We start from the raw sequence: 20,314 nt of genomic DNA, 5'->3' as shown, positions 1-20,314 counted from the left end.
ATGCAACTATCATTTAGATACAACCACCGCTCATATGCACTTGGAGAAGGAGAAAAGGGATGGAGCAGGTGGTGGAAAGTGTTTGGGTTCAGGATACACCTGGGTTAGAATCTCAACTTTTCCACCTATTATCTGACATGGGCAGATAGCTCCCATGACCTGAGCCCAGCTGTCTTTATTGACACAGTGAGGAATAGGTCTCTACACCAGAATTCTGTGACACTAAATGAAATAATTCCTGTCAAATTCTAGGTACAGGTCCTAAGAGAAGGAAGCAGTCAGCAAATGCTATTCATATTAACCCTATTATCTCACTTTATTCCCTCTACAATGCATTTAGGTAAATGTTCTTACATAAAATCTGTTTTGCAAATGACAGACCTGAAGCAAGAAGTCGTTAGCTGTCATCAGAATTCACTAACTACACACAGGAGCTGATGTTCTAATTCCGGATTCCTCACCTGAAATGACTCAGTCCTTCATACTACACTATTTGTCACATGGAGGATGCATGGGCAGGTGGGTGGGTGTGAGGGTGGGTGATGGATTGTTGGATGGATGGAAGAATGGAAGGATAGATGGAGGGACAGATTGTTGGATGGATGGAAAGATGGAAGGGAGGACGGAAGGAAGGATGGATTGTTGGATGCATGGGTGGATGGATTGTTGGATGGATGGAAGGAAGGATGGACTGTTGGATGGATGGGTGGATGGATGGAAGGATGGATGGGTGGATGGATTGTTGGATGGATAGGGTGGATGGATTGTTGGATGGATGGGTGGATGGACTGTTGGATGGATGGGTGGATGGACTGTTGGATGGATGGGTGGATGGATGGACGGATGGATAGAAAACCAGAGAGAGAGAAGTGAGAGATCCAGCCCCTTACTATACGAGTGACCAAGACAGTAATCTAAATACAGTGATTTTTTTTTTTTGGTTATCAGGATAATGCTGTATAATTTTGCCACTTTCATTTTAATAATGATAATAAAACATCTGCGGTATCAGCTGGTAGCTGGGCACGGTGCTCCTGCAGGCACTTACTGGTGTAGGTGATGTTGAACCCTCTGCCGGTGGTGGAGTGGTCGGACTGAAATTCCAGGCGCACGACGTGCCCGCTGCTGGCCAGCTGGGAAGGCACTTCATTGCCAGAAAAAGTCCCAAGGACGGTTATCTCAGAAATCCCATCGTCTTTGACCGCAAGAAAGTCAAACTGAGGCTCCACATCAAAGTCATTAAAGATGAGGTGAATTCTACTTCCTGGCTCAGATATAATCAGCCACACACAGTTCATGTTGTTGCCGTATTCCTCGGGGTAATTGGGTGACAGAATAATCCCGGATGCCGCCGTGAAGTTGAAGAAACATGAAACTGTGGAGACATGATATTTTCAGACAGTTTTGCACATATCCAAAGAACTGCCGCCCCAAACTGGTTGCTAAGAACTTGGCCGGGCAACACATACCTGCAAATAGCTACGATGATCCAACTCTGTTAAAATTAATAATTCTGGACCATAACGTTTTCTCTTTCCCCAAAGTGTAGGTAGAATATTTCATTATCTTACAGAGCACAACCAGCACCCACACATAATCAAGCACAGGCTTGGTTCCGAAACGATCCTTTCAAGTTCGCTGAGAACAAGTGCCAAGTATTGTGATTTCTAGTTACAACTTTCTGCCTTGGGAAGAGCAAATATTAATATGAAGAGGTGTATGTCTGTGTCCGGGAAACCATTCAGTCTGCTCTTGTGTGATAACTTTTCAATTTACATTTTATATTTTCCTTTAAGTGCATTTTCAAGTTATTTAAAGTTTGTATTAGTTACAGGGTGAAGATTAATAAATAAATAAATCTGGAAAAGTCAGACCCTGTTCTACTTGGGTAACATAAAAATCTCTTGGAAAATTTAATTTTAAGGATATACACTTAAAAATCGTGTGTGTGTGTGTGTGTGTGTGTGTATTCTTTTTTGGAGGGAGCAACTGTTGGATTTATTGATGGGGTGTGGTTTTATTACTATTCCACATAATTTCATATGCATTTTCCAGCCATGGCTATGTTTATTTACAAATACAGAATACCCCTTCAAAATCAGCTCTGATGTCTGTTCTACGTGTAAAATACTATACTTATAAGGAAGCAGGAAGCTCTTCCACTGGATTCCAAACTGACCCCACTGCCCCTGCTTGTACAGGCAGGCGACTCGTGCTTCAGTGTCTGTCATTACGTCATGAAAACACTGCACTGCTGTGCTGGTGTCTAATACTGTACACACCGTCGTGAGCTTCGGACGGAAATAAAGGTACGTGTTATGGCCTTTCCAGTTGAAAATATGCAGCTACATTGTATCTGGCAGGTGTGAATAAATTTTAATGAGGTGAGGAACACAGGATGGTTCGTGTCTCGCAGGGCCCTGCAGCTCCTGGTAGAGACAGCGTGGCCCGGCTCTTCCCAGCGCCCTCCCCACATGGACGCTCCTGTGTTTCCCTCTCCCCCCTGTGAGGCAGGTGCAGGACAGGAGGCAGGACAGGCGGGTACTCACAGACACAGCTGGGCTTGTTGCCAGACCACTGGTTGTTCTGCTGGCAGGTGATGACCCTCTCCCCCACCAACTCGAAGGCCGCCTGGCACTCAAAGGTGAGCGTGTCCCCGTGGAGAAAGCTGCTGCCCGTCCGCTTCCCGTAGGCGGGGACGCCCGGATCCCCACATCCTCCCTTTTCAATTTCTGAAAATCGTAGAAACAACGAACCATTAAAAAAAATACACCACGGATATGTTTAAGTCCACGGTTTAGAAAATGAACAAGTGGCTTCTTTCGGCTGCTCTAAACATCACGTTTGCACATAGTTCCAAAAGGATACTCCGTTCATCTAACATTTAATTACAAAAGCAGGAAAAAAAAATGCAATTTCAACTCTAGAGAAAGAAATTTAATTGTGTCCTTTAAGAGATACGCATGGCTACATGGATACACTTACAACACAAATGTTGCAATTAACAGATGCATCCTTTTTGGCACTTCTGGCCTTTTACCTGCAATTGCTACTACTACAATGTAAATACCAGTTTTGTTTCTAATCTATGTGTTTTTTACTATAAATAATACAAATAAGATTCCCTACTGAATATGTAAATCAATATAGTCTATCTGATATTATTTCCCTTACATGAATGTTAAAACTCATTTATGAAACAAAATAAATCAGTTTGTTCTATAGATGAAAAGAAAAAATACAGCATCAAACTTCTTTTCATTAAAACGTGATTGTAATAAAATTTGCACACAACACCCAAACTGTATTCTAGACTTTGCTCTGTCTCAAATGTTAACTACACACGATGTATTGACTAGGTTATTTATTTATTCATCCAAAAAGTATTTTTTGAGAGCCTCTTTGTGTCGGGTCCTCTTTGAGGTCGTGGGGTCAGTGGGTGAACAAGGCAAAGTTCTTGCACTCATGGGCCTTACAGTCTATGGAAGAAAATCTTAAAAAATCAAAAATGAATGTGATTCAAACAATGATGGGTAATTTAAAGCAACACAAAGGGGTGTGGAGGGGGCAGACAGATGGGTGGAGGAGGAGGCTATGTAAGTGCCCGGGGGGAAGACGGAAGCCATCCCTTTTGAGAAACAGACACCAGCCCACCCAGGGCGCAAGGGACACAGGGCAGCCGTGGCTTGGAAAGGTGAGGCCGCCTGCTGGGCTTCCTGTCTGTGCCGAGACCGGATGAAGGATGAAGGCATCGCGGGGCTTCTGGATGAGACCTGGCCCCACCCGACCGCAGATGTAAAAGATCTGTCTCCGATTCTCAGTCACAAAGATGTGGGATCGACCCAAGTGCCCATCGATGCACAAGTGGATTAATAAAATGTGGTGTATGTACACCGTGGAGTACTAACTACTTGGCCACCAACAAATGGCAAACCACAGTGTCCTCCCTCGTTGAGGTGCTTGTCTTACCAAATTTATCCTACGCAGAGTTGTAAAATCTCTGTTGGACACGTGAAATACACTAGGTGGCTGCAGTCTTTGTCTCCATCAAGAGTTCATTTAGATTTTTTTAAGTTACCACAAAATGGGTATATTTTATGATGTTCCCTAGATAGGCTGTACCTTTAAGTTTTCCCCGGGTTGTCACGGGATTGCAATTAATTAACTTCTGCAGAAGCCACATTGCTGTAGCTATTCAGGAAATATTTCTTCAAAACAATTGAAAACGTTTAGATTTTAGAGATCTAAAGGTTTTTTCCTCCATAACATCAAACCAAACCTTTTATAGCCTAAGTAAGATATTCACACAGCTTCTATGCTTGTTCTTACAAAAGGCAATGTGGCGTACTTTGTGTGTCTAATTTTTTCCTCACATGCGACTTGACTATTATTTCTATTCTAAATTCAGCTTTAAAAGAACCGTAATTCCCACGTGTGGTGAGTGCTCGCACATGGATGAAAACGGCCCCGATCGGAGCCTGCTTCCATTTCCCGGCTGAAAGGACAGTGCGTAAAAGCAACAGTTTCTTGTCAAGTGTCCACGTTGCAATTGCTCTGAGATTACTTCCCATTTCTTCTGGGCTTTGACTCAGAAATCTCTAAAATAATAGCTTTCCTTTCATCATCTCTGGAAAACAAGACTGCAGCAGATGAACATCAATCCACCGGCCCCGTCCTGTGGAGACGGCGTCAGAACACTTCCACGCCGCGTGGACACTGCATGTTTCCCGCGTCACTGAAAACCGTCTGGACACGGCACAATCGGGGAGAGAAGTGAAGCCTCCTGTGGCTGCTTCCTCGTCCGTCACAATCGATCACATGACCCCAGCAAACAGCGGGTTGCTATGACTGTGGCCCGCGCACACTAAAATTATGTGTAATCCGCTTAATTGTGGTGTGCGGGGCAAGATCTGTTGCATAAAATATTGTATTTGCTTTTTGCACAGATATGCTCTGCTTGACCACAACAAAAACGAGATGCTTTTAAAGGCATAGTCCAAAGCTAAGACATGTCCGGAATCACATCTGCCACGTTTTTCTTTTCCCACCGTTACCCCGTTGGGAGATTCCGGATCCTGCGAAGTCGGGCTATACGTAACCACAGCGATGAGCTCCTTCCGCTCCTCATCTCTAGTGGCCTCCCAGAGACTATGAAGGCATCTGTTTTCAAACTCATTTTTAGCACCGTCCAAATTATTTAGGAGTGCTGTTGGAATTCGGAAGTTCGTTTGTGTTGCTGCCCAGAAAGCTGAGGGACTGGGCCCCAGAGAGGACTTACTGTGAAAACCATGATTTTATGCAAGGCACTGAGCCGTGGCCATCCCGGGGCCACCTTTACTTGGCCGAATTCCCTGATTTTCCTGCTGACCTAGTGACGTGATGACTCTGAGCTGAAGGTTCCGATCCAACAATGTCCTCCCTGTGCTTCAGCTCCAGAGGTCGGGTCTGCCACGGGCCGGCACGAGGGGATACGGGCTCCAGATGCCCCCGCTGTGCATCACAGCAAGGCGAACAGGCATCCAAGTCCCTGGACATCTTCGGTGAATCCCCTAGTTGGTAACCAGATGTGCAGGACCCCACAATAAATGTCAAATTATATCAGGGAATGAGAAGCAAGAACGAGTCCCTTTAAAGAATACGCTCTTGTCTTTGCCAATATTATGGAATTTTTTCCAAAGACACAGAAAATGAACATGAGAGCCAAATTAGTAATGGAAAGCGCCTCGGAATTAACGAAAGGTACGTACAACGCAATTTTATTTTCCAGGATTAGTAGAAATTCGTTACGAAAAATCATCTTACTATAAATTTACTTTCATTTATACTATACGCAAAGTATGCACGCATTTAGTGACTTGCAACTGTTGCAGCTGTTTTGTGCTGAGACTCCACTGATAAACCTCATTCAGGTCTCAGCTTCCTGGGGACGCCAGCCAGATGTCCCACAGTCCTCACGTCAGCAGGAACCTCGACTTGTTGCCTGCAAGTGATGCCTTTCCAGGTGCCGAGCTGGCCACCTTCACAGCCATCCTGTTAGGCTTACAGTCTGCACCGACCAGATGCTCCTGGTTTGCACTCAAGTTCATATTCACTGCAAACTTTACAACAGAACCAACTGCGTTGTCGTTTCCAAAGTGAATAACGGAACATGAAGGATGAAGGTCCTGATCAGCAGATACGGACCCAAGGCATCCATGGCCAAGTAACCACGCTATGGTATTCCTCAAAAATCCTAGAACCCTGGTCTGGTCAGGAGAAAAACATCAGGCAGACACTAGCAGAGAGACAGTCACCCCGCCCCCCTCAAAGCTGTCCAGGTCACTGAGTCAAGGAAAGGCTGCAAAACAGGCATGATATCCAGGGGCCAATGGAGCCAAGGTGACTGATTGTAACGTGGATGCTGGGTGGGAACCTGGGATGGAGAGAGACCCCAACCCAAAGGGCGATGGAAATCTGAACACAGTGTGACCTCCAGGTGACAATGACTCAGAGCTGGGCCACAGGCACCCTGGGAAGCTGGGCGCACAGTGGGCAGAAATTCTCTACCATCTTGGCAACTTTTCTGTCAATTTAAAACGGATTAAACTTTAAAGAACAGTTTATTTTTTAAAAAGATACAGTTTGTCTTTAACGTGCACCTATTTTTCTGGTTGAAAGCTAGCCAAAGTCTAGAATTTTAGGTCTCAATACCTTTGTCATCTTTTCAGTGAATTCTTCTTGGCACAGGTTGTAGAGTATTGAGATTTTGAACATCCTATTACTTTCAGCATTATGCATGCCGATTAAAAAGATTTTTTTATAAACATCTAAAGATGTTATATCTTTACAGAGAAATATAAAAAATTTGATAAGTAAAATGCTTCCCATGATTGAGAATAATCAATGAAATCTCTAGTTTCTTCTTGTCCAGTTAGCTAATAATCAGATTTTATATTACATTACAGAGACTAATTCTGCCTATTTATAGTTTCTTTCTGTGTTGTGCATTATTAAAAAGACACTAAAACCTGTGCAAGTTTTTACTGTGGTGGCCATTTTATTATAATAATTGAAAACAATAAAACTGTATTTGGCCTGTTATAAGCTTATGTTCAGTGTGGGAAAATAAAAATTATACTTTTAAGATTTTATGATATTGTTGGTAGGAAACTTTTTTTATTAAACTCATAATGCAAAGCATTAGAAAGCCAACTCTAGAGGAAAATGCATAGTCATAAAAAACATAAAGGCTGGTCTTTAGAGACTGTCCCCAGGCTTAACTGATGAATCTCTGAAGGAAATGGCTGGATATCGCATGGGGAGGGTCCCCGGAGCCCCCAGTTCCAGAGGGGCCACATATACAATGGGCAGAGATAAAGGTATATTCAGATGCAGCTAGAATTAATACATACAAGCCCAGGTTATTATTAAGGAAATAGAAACGCTGTTCTCTACCCAACCAAAATCTTTAGTATGGTTTTATTTACACAAAACAAAGACCAGAAGAGTTCTCAGTATGAAAGTAACAATTTTGCAGACTCTAGCAATATCAGTCCACTCAGGATAATATTTAACATCCTCTGCCCTAAGTCCCCAAGATAAAAAGCCCCAGATTTCTGAATTATAGGTTCTACATGTTTCTTAGAATAGCTTCTATCATCTGTATCCAATCCAGTCTTCACAGTAACACGTGATCGATAAAACTGCCAGCCACTCCCGCCCTCCCTAGTGTGTTTTCTTTGAGCCTTTGTTTCACTCATTTTAGGCATCCCTGAGTCTCTCCTTGCCAGGGCTGTGATTCCCTGTGGGACTGGGCTCACGGTCAGCTGTTCGGCATTCCCCACGGCATACAACAATTCTGGGACCTGGTAAATGCTCCATAAATAATTTTCGGTTTGTTGATGGAGTGGGGAAAATGAGATGTAAGCGAAACTTGAAAGAAGAACCAAAAATTTCCAGAAATTGTTTTTCCACTCAGTTTTCAGAAAATGTTTGTTGAAAGAATCTTTCCAAAGATATGTGCACATCTGTAATTCTTCTAATTGTCTGTTAAAGGATTTTAATTAAAAGTTTTACTACCAAAGAAACTCAGTTGTGAAAAATAAAAAAAAGGAAGACAAAGAAAGAACAATAAATTTTGGAAAAGAGCGGATACCATGGTGAGCATGTGCTCTTGAGCGGACAGTTCCGGACAGCAGCAGTGAGGTCTTGCCTTGGGACTTGGCATTTGCAGATGCTCCCTGGGGGACACTCCCCAGGTGTGCACAGACTCATCCCCACCTGCTGCCCCTGCAGGACAGGTGCTCTGCGTGCGACTCTATCCGGAAGCACATCCCCCACCACGCTCTGGCCCTCTGAACAAGCCCCTGTGTTTTTCTTCATTGAACTTCTCTCTACCTAGGAGAACATCAAGCCTAAGAGACCATCAATTATAAGATGCATAATTATTTCATGCAATACTGAAAAAGAAAATTAAAATGTGGTATGAGTCTCTCATATCAATGTTATCGTACAAGACATCCCGCATCACAGATACTAAAATGTGAAAAAAATCCACGCCTTAGAAGCAATGAAATAGGTTAGGTGTTGTTATTATCAGCAGCATTACTGCCCACCTTCCTGATGGGAATATAAAATCTGCGAGTGCTGGTCCTTAGCCCAGCTGTCATTTCTACATCCGAGCCCTCAAAACCATGCCTGGCACAAAACAGATACTCAATGAATATTTATAAAATCGATTATCTAAATTAAATCTAATGTTTAGTGGTTTTAAATGTATGTTTTTTCCATTTCCTTTTATATCTGTCTTTTCTAAATCGTATGTATGTTTTATTACTGATAACAAACGCTATGCTAACATTATGTTTACATATTTTTCTGAACAACAAAAACGTGAGTCTTTGTAAGGTGTCGTACACATGACACCTTAGAAATGGTTTGTGAGTAAAAGGCAGCATTTCAATACGTCAACAATAAGCATTTATAGGAGTAAAGCCTAAAAAAGGCATTTCTTTCCTCTTTCTTCTCTTCTCTAAAGAAATGTCAGTGGCTGCAGAATTTTGCCAATATGCTAATACGTTAGGATTGGGGCGATAAGTAGAGAGGAAAACTTTAAGGTAATGCTAGTTATTATTTTCTGAGCCACTCTATGTATTGCTCTTCCAAAAATAACGTGAGGCTAAATACAGAGAGGAAAAAAAAAAAAAAAAAAAAAAAACATGCCAGAAGCAGAGAGGGACCTAAGCCGGCCCGGAAAGCCGGCTCACTGCTCATTTAACGTGCGGAGCTTAATTTTTATCACTGGCTGTGGTTGTCAGGCATCAAAAAACTTCAAAGACTGAAGGGCAAAGTCATTTTCTTTGCTTGATCTTCCTGGTAGGGAGGGAAAGAAATCAAATGCTATTGTGTGAATTTATCATAATACTGTTCAAGGGGAAAACTCACAAAAATCCTATCTGTTGCTCACTTGATGTGAGGTTTCCCTGTCTGTTACCCTCCCTCGCTCCAGAGGAGACTCTCATCCCAGGTGACAGAAAGGCTCATGACACGCGGCCCTACATCAGGACTGGTCTCAACTCAGGACGTTTCTCTGGCAAGGTGGAGCGTGTCTTCCCGTGAAACACGTTCGCTGGCAATCCGTGTGCTTCTGACTTCTCCTAGGGCTGAATCAGATGCGCTTTGCAATTTTTAAAGAGAGTTAACAGACATTTATTCCAACGGGATGCTGAGAAATAAGATTAGTCCTGGCAGCTTCTAGAGCCCTGCCCAAAAAATCCCAGTAACAGCGAACACAGCCAGGGAAAGGCTGGATCTTCAACCAAAGTCATTTATCCTTCAGAGTGGATTAGCTTCCTAGCACGGAAGATTACAGTGATTATAATTTGTTGATAGCAGAAATGTTTTCACTTTCTAATCACAGTAGAAAGGAAACAGGATACACCACCAAAGCTGCTGCAGATGCAGCTAATTGATACCTATTTCTAAAATAGAGCTTTATGGACAACAAGAATTAAGTATTAGCAGAATTTACCAGCTAGAAAAGTTATAGAGGTGGCTGCAGAGATTGTGTGACTATTTATTAATAGGTCCATCTGTGATTTGGTAAAGAATTACTATGGGGTTTTATTTTATTTTATCAACTAAACACTTGCATTTTGAGATGATTATAAATTCACATGCAGTTGTAAGAAATGATACAGAAAGGTCATGTGACCTTCATCCAGTTTCCCCCAAAGGTAGCATCTTGCAAGACTGCAGTATTTTATCACCATCAGGGGACCGATATTGACACACAGGTTGAGGAGGGACCCTCTCTCCTGCCTGTCTGAGAATCTGTCACTAGTGCGTGAAGCTGTGATGTTTCTAAGGGCCCTATGGTGGGCATACGAATACGTGTTGGGTTTGTATTATTAATAGATTCTGGAGACTGATGCATGTGCATGTGCCCATTATCCTCACAGCACGCCCGCGAGGCAGGTGTGAGGATGCACCTTGCACAGACGGATCTCAGGGGAGCGAACTGCAAGGGGAGGTGCCCTAAAAACACAGCCCAGGACAGGCGGAGCCCAGTCTCTGCGGCTCTAATACGCACTGTGCTTTCCCTACGTATTTGCTTTATATATTTTTTCTTTTTAATGAGCAGAGACTGTACGAAAGGGAGATGATGAATCTGTGCATCACAGACCGTAAAACAGAGAGCAGGAGAGAGAGAGTCCACGTGGGACAGAGTCGCAGTGATCTGGGTGGAAATGCATCGGGACCCGCGAGGACGGCGGGGAACAAGCCCAAGTGGCAGATGAGGGTTTCTGATTTATTTCGATAAAATCCACAGGAATAAGAACAAAGCCATGTGAGTAGAGAGAGGATAAAACCTTGACAACAGACACAAAACAATAACCCCCAATGGCAACCGAGGGATTACATCCTCGGGAGAGGGCGTGTGATTCAGCGGGCGGGTTACAGAAGCGGGAAAAGTGCCATTTAGATCCATCATCTTGACTCGGAAGCAGGTTGCTGGGAGAGGCGGCGGCGAGACTTGTTCTGAGCACACCGGAGGGACAGGGAATGGGACCGAAAGTCGGAAATACCGTCCCAGAGCCGGACTGATAATTGCATTTTTGACAAGAAGGTGAACAGTCTGGACAGATAACAGCAAAGTCGAAATGGACTAAAAACTAATTTGAAAAGTCTGTCGTAATGGAATTGACTGCAGGAGAGGAAGCCCAGGCCCCAGGGCGGGACAGCGAGGAGGAACAGGAGGAGGGAGAGAATCGTCAACGCACTTTCTAAGGCGCTGTTAGTCCTGGGCAGAGAGACTGACCGCCAGAAATTGAAAACACCAGTGAGTCGTAGTGCACGAGCTGTCATAAGATCAGTGTTCTTTACCTTTCTAGATAATTCTCCTTCAGGTGAGTCACAGATTTATGCAGACTGTTCACAAAATATGCAAATGCAATCACAGATTCCAAACTAAGGATCCTTTTCTTGTCCTCAACAAGCTGCCACATCTATTTAGACAACTTATCCCGACAAGAGCCCGGTTATTATTCTTCCCACTTCACCGATAACGAAACTGGTGGTCGGAGAATCGGTGATTAGCTCGGGGCCACAGGAGAGACTAAAAGCAAGGTTGCGGGTGAAGCTCATGCAATGGACCTGCCTCCCCCCCACGCGTGGACAGACTGCTCTAAGGAGGGCTCCTCTGTGTCCGCAAAGGGAGGACGGTCTGAGAAATCAGGAAAGGAAAATAATTTTGTGAAGAGTGAAAAGGAAACAGGAACATGGGGGTGGGAACCTGCAGCTTTGGGGGCAACATGCGGCCTTCTAGATCCTTGAGTGCGGCCTTTTCACTAAATCCGAATTTTACGGATCCTTTTACTACAAGGATTTGTTCCGTAAAATTTGGATTCAGCTGAGGGGCTGCACTTGGGGACCCCGAGGCCAGGGGTTCCCCACCATTCTGACTCTGTTAGATTGAACTTGGCAAGATAAACACGCTCCACGGTGCTCAAGTTGTTAGTTTTGAATTCTAGCTGGTATCCTTAATAAGTTTTTTTTTTTTTTTTTTTCTGACTTCAAGAACATGTGAAATACAGCGCTAATTGAGTCGGGGAAAGAAAGGAAATCATTAGCGTGCCGTCTGCCTTCACATAATGACTTGTTAGCAGAGGAGTCGAAGATGCAAAGAATAGAAAAACGGGTAAAATTTCTCATTTTCAGGAGGATAGAAAATTCTTAATAAAATTAAAACACCGCGTGGCGTCAGCTGTTATATTTTGAGCACCTCATTACTGAAGGTATTAAGAGACATCAAAGGAGCAATAGACATGATCAAAGAACCACGGGCACTGACACAAGGATGAAAGAACCTCAACGGTAAAGAAAAGTGACGAACCCAAGTGACTCTGCGTCCGAACACACGGTAACGGGAGATGGCAGCGTCCTTCTTTCCCCTGACACCATTTCAATAGAATTAAATATTTTAATGAAAGAAAAACGCTAATTCATTTTAGCGGTGAAGATGAATCGTTGAGTCTCAGAAAAAGAAAGTGAAGTGATAAAAAGAAAGCAAAAAGAAAATGAAACCAAGAGGATGGCTCAGGTTTTGCTCAAACAGAAGCCATTTCAGGAGGTGTTTTTGGACGCAGCGAAAAGCAGTGTTCGGGGTGAGATCCGCATCGCAGGGGGACTGGTGACACAGGGTGCAGGTGACGCAGGGGGTTTGGACAGTGTAACGCCAGCAGCAACAGGGAAACAATGTTTATAACGGAGGCCAGAGGAGGTCAGGTTTCTGCAGGACGAGACACCGAACATCTCCGGTCATTTGGCTCCTTTTTTAAAGATTTTTATTCTTTGTTGGAGAAGGAGACCAATGTCCATGTGACTCTGTGTCTGAATTCCAGCCCCGAATGGACAGGTCACTGGGAGTCCCTGGGCCCTGTGGCGGATGGAGGGACGTGACCCCGGCAGGACCACGCAGAGTCACTCCTGGGTCTGAGGCAGGTGCCCCTGAAGGTCTCCTCACTCCTGGCGTTCCAAGGTCACGCACCGTCAGAATATAATCTCCGAGAAGGTGCGAGCTGTTATTTCTGTCGCTCACGGACACCCTACCCGAGCATGAAGCCACAAGAAGGGAAAGAGGAGCTGAGGGGACCACAGAGAGTCCTGACAATGTCACCAGAACGTCCTACAGCTGGGCACAGGTGAGTCTCTCTCATCCGAAACACACAGAATTTTCACAACAGAGACAGAACTAAAAAATGGGATTTAAGGGCAAGAGAGCAATCAGAACGATGCTGCTAATGTCTGTGGGAGGTGCAGGGAGCCCAGACTGCAGGAGCAGACGGTGAAGACAGCGGAAATCAGGAGAAGCACGTCGGTATTTTCCGACGGAGCCAAATCTGAACAGGAGAAGAGGATCGACGCCGCGTCCATCCTTAGAGCAGAGCAGGACATGCATCTTTCCGAGACTGAGGGGGGATGGCAGGGAGGGAGGGACGCAGGTGCAGATGGAGATGGCCGTGGGCGAGGAGCGGGAAGTCCCTGCCGTATAAAACAAGTGACGTTTTCCCTGCAAACGAGGGGGAAGGCTGCTGAGGGCTTTATTAACGAAGGCTGGAAGGGACGTGAAGGTTTGTGGGAGCGGGGCGAGTCCACATGTCCTACCACCAGGGCGAGACAAGCAAGGTTGAAAGCTCCCACGGGAACCGCAGTCACGGAGCATCCAGTGGGCACACGGGACCTTCGGTGGCTACGGCAACCGGTCCTCCTGGGCAGAGAACAAAGGGACTCATGACAGAGATTAGCTTTAGACACGTCAGGAATCATTGCTAACTTGTCCTCAGTCACATTTTTAGAAGATACAGTTTTGTGGATGACTTTCTCAACTCCTCACTAATTGTGGAAAGACCAGGCAGACATAATTCTATTCCAGAAGAAGAACCTCCATATGCAAAGAGAAAATGCAAGAAACAAGGTGAGAGCCAATCACCACGAACGCAAACAACTACATGTAAACAGAAAACAGATGCATATCAGTGGAAGAGTTTACTTCAAATGAAATGAGAAAAGATCATGTAAAAATCTGCGTTCTTCTCATCCGCTCTTGCCTCTGTCACCCAAGGTCTGCACACCACAAAGCAGCATTCAAAGCACTTATAATGCAATTAAACTTCAAGATTGCTTCTGGAAATAAGGAGGAAAAACTGATTTTTAAATTGTTTGCATTGAAATGGCATAAATCTGGAGAATTTCACAGGGAAGTCGAAATTCAATGGGATTATTCTGAAAAATACTTTAAGAGAGACTGACGTCAGTTTCTTTGCTTTAAAAACTTTTCAGTCTCAATGAGCAAAATATCTATATACTATGGGTGTCTCCCTGCCCCATTTTCCTGTTTGCCCACTGACATCGTGACCTTCCTCAGTCACCACCTGGCCGGGACCCTCAGATCTGCCTCCCCAAACACACGTTGCACATGAACCTTTCCTGTTCTCTGGCGGATCCAGAACGTCACATCACTTAAGGACCTGGGAGACGCTGCCCCACACGCTCTCGTGCTCATCGATGTTGACACGGTTTCCCGCTTTGCACCCCCCGCACTGCTGCCCGCAGTGCCGAAAACCCTGCTGCGCGCTCCTCTCACCACCCCAGCCTGGGAATGTCCCCAGTGGAGGGATTTTACCAGCGGAGGTGACAGTCACGTCTCCTTTGGCTTACAAGCCACTCCTGGAAACAGCTTCCCATAAACACTGAATATTCACAGAACTGCTATTTCCGTCTTTCCCAGAGTTGGGAGGAAGCCCTGCGGGTGACACGGTGACCCATCCCCACCACTCGCTGCAGATGAGCCCACTGGCCAGGGAAATTCAGAGCAAATGGGAAGAAAGCTGGCACCCAAGCCCAGGTCCCTTGGCTAATGCTCTTCCATGGAGCTTCCTGACCCCCCTGCACCCCCCTGCACTCACTCCTCCTCCTGCACCCCTCCTTCCACCTCTTCCTCCTCCTGCACCCCTCCTTCCACCTCTTCTTCCTCCTGCACCCCTCCTTCCACCTCTTCCTCCTCCTGCACCCCTCCTTCCACCTCTTCCTCCTCCTGCACCCCTCCTTCCACCTCTTCCTCCTCCTGCACCCCTCCTTTTACCTCTTCCTCCTCCTGCACCCCTCCTTCCACCTCTTCCTCCTCCTGCACCCCTCCTTCCACCTCTTCCTCCTCCTGCACCCCTCCTTCCACCTCTTCCTCCTCCTGCACCCCTCCTTCCACCTCTTCCTCCTCCTGCACCCCTCCTTCCACCTCCCTCTTCCTTCTATACCCATCCTCCTTCTACACCCCTCCTCTTGTACCCCCTCCTTCTATACTTGCACCCCTCACCTTATACCCCTCCTGTACCCCACTCCAGGGCCCTCTTGCCCAAGTCTGGGGAAGTCTGACTCCCCCAGTTGTTTTTCTCATTCTCAATCTCCAACTGCACTAACTTTCTTCCTACTCCACTCCTCTTTCCCATTAGAGAAGCAGAAAAAGTGCCGCTCCACACGCTGATGGGTGACAGAGCTGCGTCTAAAACAAAAACATTTGCGCTGAGCCATAAGGAACCGCCCGTGAGGAACGGGCCTTCCTGGCTTGGAGGACGCGTGGGAAGGTGAGAACTACAGGGTGCGGTTAGAGGAAGGATCAGCTCCAGCTGTAACTTCAACCTGCAAGGCCCACGCAATCCGTCCACGTGCAAGCCAACGCAATTCAGTCATTCCAACAAGGACTCTGTTTTGTTGAGATCGCAGAAATTTCTAAAGGAAGCAGGAACGTGGAACACAAAATAATACAGATTGTGAGAAAACCGGAGAACCACAAAGGGAAAAGCTTTTAAGGAAAAGCGCATCCTGCTGCGTCTGAGAGCCCAGGTAGTGGAGCTGTCAGAGCACGTCATCACGTCCAAACACCCGTGACACGTGACAAGGGCAGAACACAGACGTGCGGACAGAAAAAAGAGGAAGATCCTTTCCCTCAGACAGCCTAGAACATAATCTGGAAGTGCACATCTCTGATTTCAATTATTTCAGAAATTCTTTTGTAATTCACAAATATCATTCATGGCGCTTTAATTTCTGCCCAGCGCCGAGACACAGACGGGAAACCGTCTCCCGACGAGGCTGCCGGGGCCTCGGCACTGAACGCTCAACCCCGTATTGACTTTAAACTAGAACATTCTGGATTTTCACTTTCTAAAGACCCGCGTTGTACTTTCCCACAGTCAGTGCCACACGGAGCACGACTTTCCCAGTTGTCACCCAAGCAGAGACTTCGGTTACAGATGAAGACGCCTGAACCACGCCTCGCTCCCTCTCCTTACCAATGTCTCGGCGACGTATCAGCAGGGGACAATCTGCTTCCAGTGTGGACGCCGAACTCAGGCGCTTTCTCCGGAGCCATTGAGACTGTCAGCCCCAAACGGGCCGCGTTGTGCCACCCAGCAGCACTACACGGGACACTGCCTCTCATCTACCCCTGCCGACGTGTAACTGGCTACGGCAACCCGCACAGAACACGAGGAACACACGCTCAGCCCCTGTGACGGACGCCAGCTGCACGGTATTTCTGTGACAAAGATGCTTCAGAATTAATTCACGTGACTAGATTGAGGGTCCCAGTCTCAAGTGACTTGTGTACTTTGTCTCTCATTGTCAGCTTAATATAGTGCCCTAGAAATCCCAATTCCTAGACTGCCTTCTTTTGATATAGTCTCTTAATGTTTGAAATCATCAAAGGTTATATTTGTTATTTTAATCATCTTTTTACCTCTGGAATATTCTTTTGTCAAATAACCCCTGGCCTTGAACTGGCAACCTCACAGGCGCTGACGGCCGTTCTACCCTCCTGCCGGCTCAAGACGGGCCGTTCATTGTCTGCTGAGACTGTCAGCAGAGACTGATTAGAGTCACATGTAATTGCAATGGATGCGGTATGGTCTCTCAGACTGAAAGATGACACACGGAAGAATATTTACATTGTAACTGCGATTCCCTGTATCTGTCAGCAGTCAAGGACTCGCGCTTTGGGAATGAGGCTCAGGTCTCCCCTCTGCGTCCTGCGAACCCCACGACATGTGTGTTCACAGGGCCGGAACTAACTCACGGCCACGCGCCCCATTGGGAAGGTTTGGCATTTCACTGCTGCTTTTCAATTCTACCAAAGGCAGCGGCAAATGTAGGTCATGTGGAAAATATTAATATTGTGCCTCTACCATGCTTTCTTGAATAACCGTACAGTCATGTAGAAGTTCAGTGAAAAGTCAGGTCCAAAAATCCAAATGCCAGGAAGTGTTCAGCAATCATCTCTGCAGTCTAGTCCTCACCGTTGAATGGGATGTAAATATAATTTGTTTGTAGCATTTCTTATTAAAAGAGTCATTAAGTCCCTACTACAGCACATGTGTATAGCAAGGAGAAACCTGTTTCATGCTTTGTAGATAAGGACGCTCGTGGTTGAGTCCTTTTACTACAGGACTTCTTCACACTGCAACCCCTCTAGCTCCCACGGAGGGGGTGCACTGTGCCAAGACTCCTCACTCACAGGAACTCAGGACAGTATCATACCCCTGCTTATCGTTCGGGGGTTGGTGGATATTTTTTTATTATCTGTTTCATTGGCTTCTTGTTCCATTTTCTTCAGCTCTTGAAACTACTCCTACAATATACACTTGGAAAATGAGAGCATGTTGTCTCTTCGTTCAAATTCATAAAGTAAAACTGAATAAAATTCCAGCACTGCAGGTTAATATTCTCATTTTCACCTGTACACATATAAATCTAGCATGATAAATATTTTAAAGATCTCAATATTTAATGAAGGAACCAGTAAGATATTTTTAAAAACGGCTTCAAAGGAGAATTCAAAGAAAATACACATACAATCAGAGATACTAAAATGAATCTGCATATAGATTCAAAGGCAGTCAACGTCCACAGAGCAATAATCAATTGCATCTCTTGCTGTAGGGTTGTGTAACATCACACCTTCAGAGGGGATGCAGATCTATGATGAGAAATCGTACTGGTTCATCCCCAACAGGTTTAGACTCTCTAGTCCAGCATTACCATGCACCTTTATCACAAAATCTCTTTCAGAAATATATTATAGATAAGCGCGTATTAAGAGAATTTTGAAAAGAAGAACAGGAACTTCATTTGCATTTCAATGGTCAGGAAGGATTTGCATCGTTAGTCATTTTCTACAATGTGCAGAGTTGTAAAATAGCTCAAAGACAATGAAAGGCACAGATCTTTCATTTCAAATATTTGTGTTTGGCTTGCAGTGTTTACAAATGGACGTCTTTTCAGGCTCATTATATTGTGTTTTCTATGTTTGCTCACATTCTGAAATCTTCCATAATAAATAATAGGTTTTTAAAAATACCAATCAATAGGATATGATCAAAGGATACACAGGTGTGCACAGGTCCCACGGCTTACACCTGACACCTACTCTCGCTGTGTGTTTTGACACAGTAAGAGCACGTTTCAGGGTGAGTCAAGCTTTCCAACGTTAACAACATAAGTAGACTTTCAGGAAGTTGCAAACAATCGGTCCCTGTTTATAAGCACTGTTCTGCCTTGATTTTATTTTATCTAACACAGAATGGTCTATACACCCTCTGTCAGAATGCGCGTTTTCAACCCTGTGAAGTGTGCTCCAGCCATACCTTGGTAGACGGCTTTAAAGCCAGGTGAGCCGATACTGTCGTCTGACTGCAGATGTAGCCACATCTGGTTGCTCATGCTCACGATGAGGTCGGGAACGCTGGAGCCCGTGAGTCTGCATGGAAGAGAAACGCCGAAACTTTTACTGTGGGCAGCAAATATATTCACTTTCACCTCAAAGGAGGGGCTTGCTGCTTAAACGACCAACCCATATATATATATACCCAGCAAGACCCTCCTTCAAAGCATCCATTATATAACCACTTGTAATTTATTTTAATATTTAAACTTCAATGTCACTGGCATTTTTACAGCAATCATTCTATTCTACAACTGCAAATTGGCATCTTATATTTTAAAAATCAAACGAGGGCAACCAACTGTCCCACTTGCCTGAACTAAGGGGCTTCCCCGGGTGCAGGACTTAGTGTTCACCCAGAGACAGTCCTGGAAACCCTGGGGACCGTGCGTCCGTGTGACAGGGACTCACCCTGTTGCCGTGTGACTTCACAACATCACACCATCCCAGGGAAAGCAGCCCCGCAGTGAGAAACTGTACTGGTTCATTCGCTAAATTCTGGGAGTGTCTAGTCTGGAATTATCGTGCACCTTTATCACAAAATCCCTTATAAAAATGCATTATAGGTAATCAGACATTGAGAGAAACTTGCACAGTAGAACAGCCTGCGAGGAGGAAATAGATTTGGCGGCATTTATTGGCCTCTCCTTGTGCATGTCACAGCCACGTCCAGATCACATCGAGCGGAGGTTTCAGCGAAGCATTTGTTGTGTATTAACAAAACAGTCACACAGGGGCTGCTGTCAGCCGGAGAAAGGAAACGCTAAATCCATTGACTGAACTCAACATGCTGACAGAAAAGCAAGTTGAAATAGAAAAAGTGCGAGAGAGAAAAATCAATTCAACCAAAACAAATGCCCCTAATCAAATAGGAAGCTTTGCTTTCAGCGAAGCAGTTTCGGGAATATGAACACACGATTTTCCCCGTCAATCACATCATCTGTCAGCCTGGCATTCTCACCGTGGGCAGCACAGAACACCTGAGTCTTTGAAGGAAGATGAACAACAGTCATTACGTGGGAAGTAACTCATGCGACCTTACGTGCAAATTGAAAGAAGGGCAGTATTTCAGTGAGTGATGTACAGTAACTAAGTATGTATTTCTCTCTGAATATTTGCCTTGGTTGGCCAGACGGTTCTATTTTGTGTGGCTGTTTTGTTGCTTGTGTGTCTGAAGAGAGGATTTTTTTTTTTCTCCCCTGTGCATGCATTTATTGACCTGTAACAAACCAAAAAGTGCCCAGACCATGGGTATCTGGCTCGTGGACTTTCACGGGGAAACTCCACACGGACCAACATGGAGAACTGCCGCACCCAGACTCCTCCTTGTGTCCTCCCACCTTCCCAAAACACAGGTTAGCTTTATCTGTGTTTTTAAAGATTCTATACACGAAATCACACTATGTACAATACTTCGTTCAACCTTATGTTAGTGAAAATTCACATAATTGTTTGTAGTTGTATTTCATTTACTTCAATTTTTATATGGACTTCACATTGTGTATAAATACAAATAGTGGTTAATTACTATTTTTTCTATTCTTAAAATGTACATTGAGACCA

At 44.9% G+C, this 20,314-nt stretch overlaps 1 protein-coding gene across 1 annotated transcript in view; it reads right to left on the bottom strand.

The window, feature by feature from the left end:
- CSMD1 (CUB and Sushi multiple domains 1) overlaps positions 1-20,314 on the bottom strand; it is a 1,229,803-nt gene that overhangs the window by 221,580 nt on the left and 987,909 nt on the right. The window contains exons 12-14 of the mRNA XM_045535313.1: positions 18,675-18,787; positions 2,550-2,732; positions 1,049-1,375 (exon numbers count right to left, since the gene is read on the bottom strand). Of these exons, the coding sequence (XP_045391269.1) occupies positions 1,049-1,375; positions 2,550-2,732; positions 18,675-18,787 (623 nt within the window). The remainder of the gene's footprint in view (positions 1-1,048; positions 1,376-2,549; positions 2,733-18,674; positions 18,788-20,314) is intronic.

Source organism: Lemur catta, chromosome 22 (assembly GCF_020740605.2).
Source record: "Lemur catta isolate mLemCat1 chromosome 22, mLemCat1.pri, whole genome shotgun sequence".
Lineage (NCBI taxonomy): Eukaryota > Metazoa > Chordata > Mammalia > Primates > Lemuridae > Lemur > Lemur catta.
Note: the sequence above shows the minus strand (reverse complement) of the source record. Positions and strands in the feature narration are given on the sequence as shown.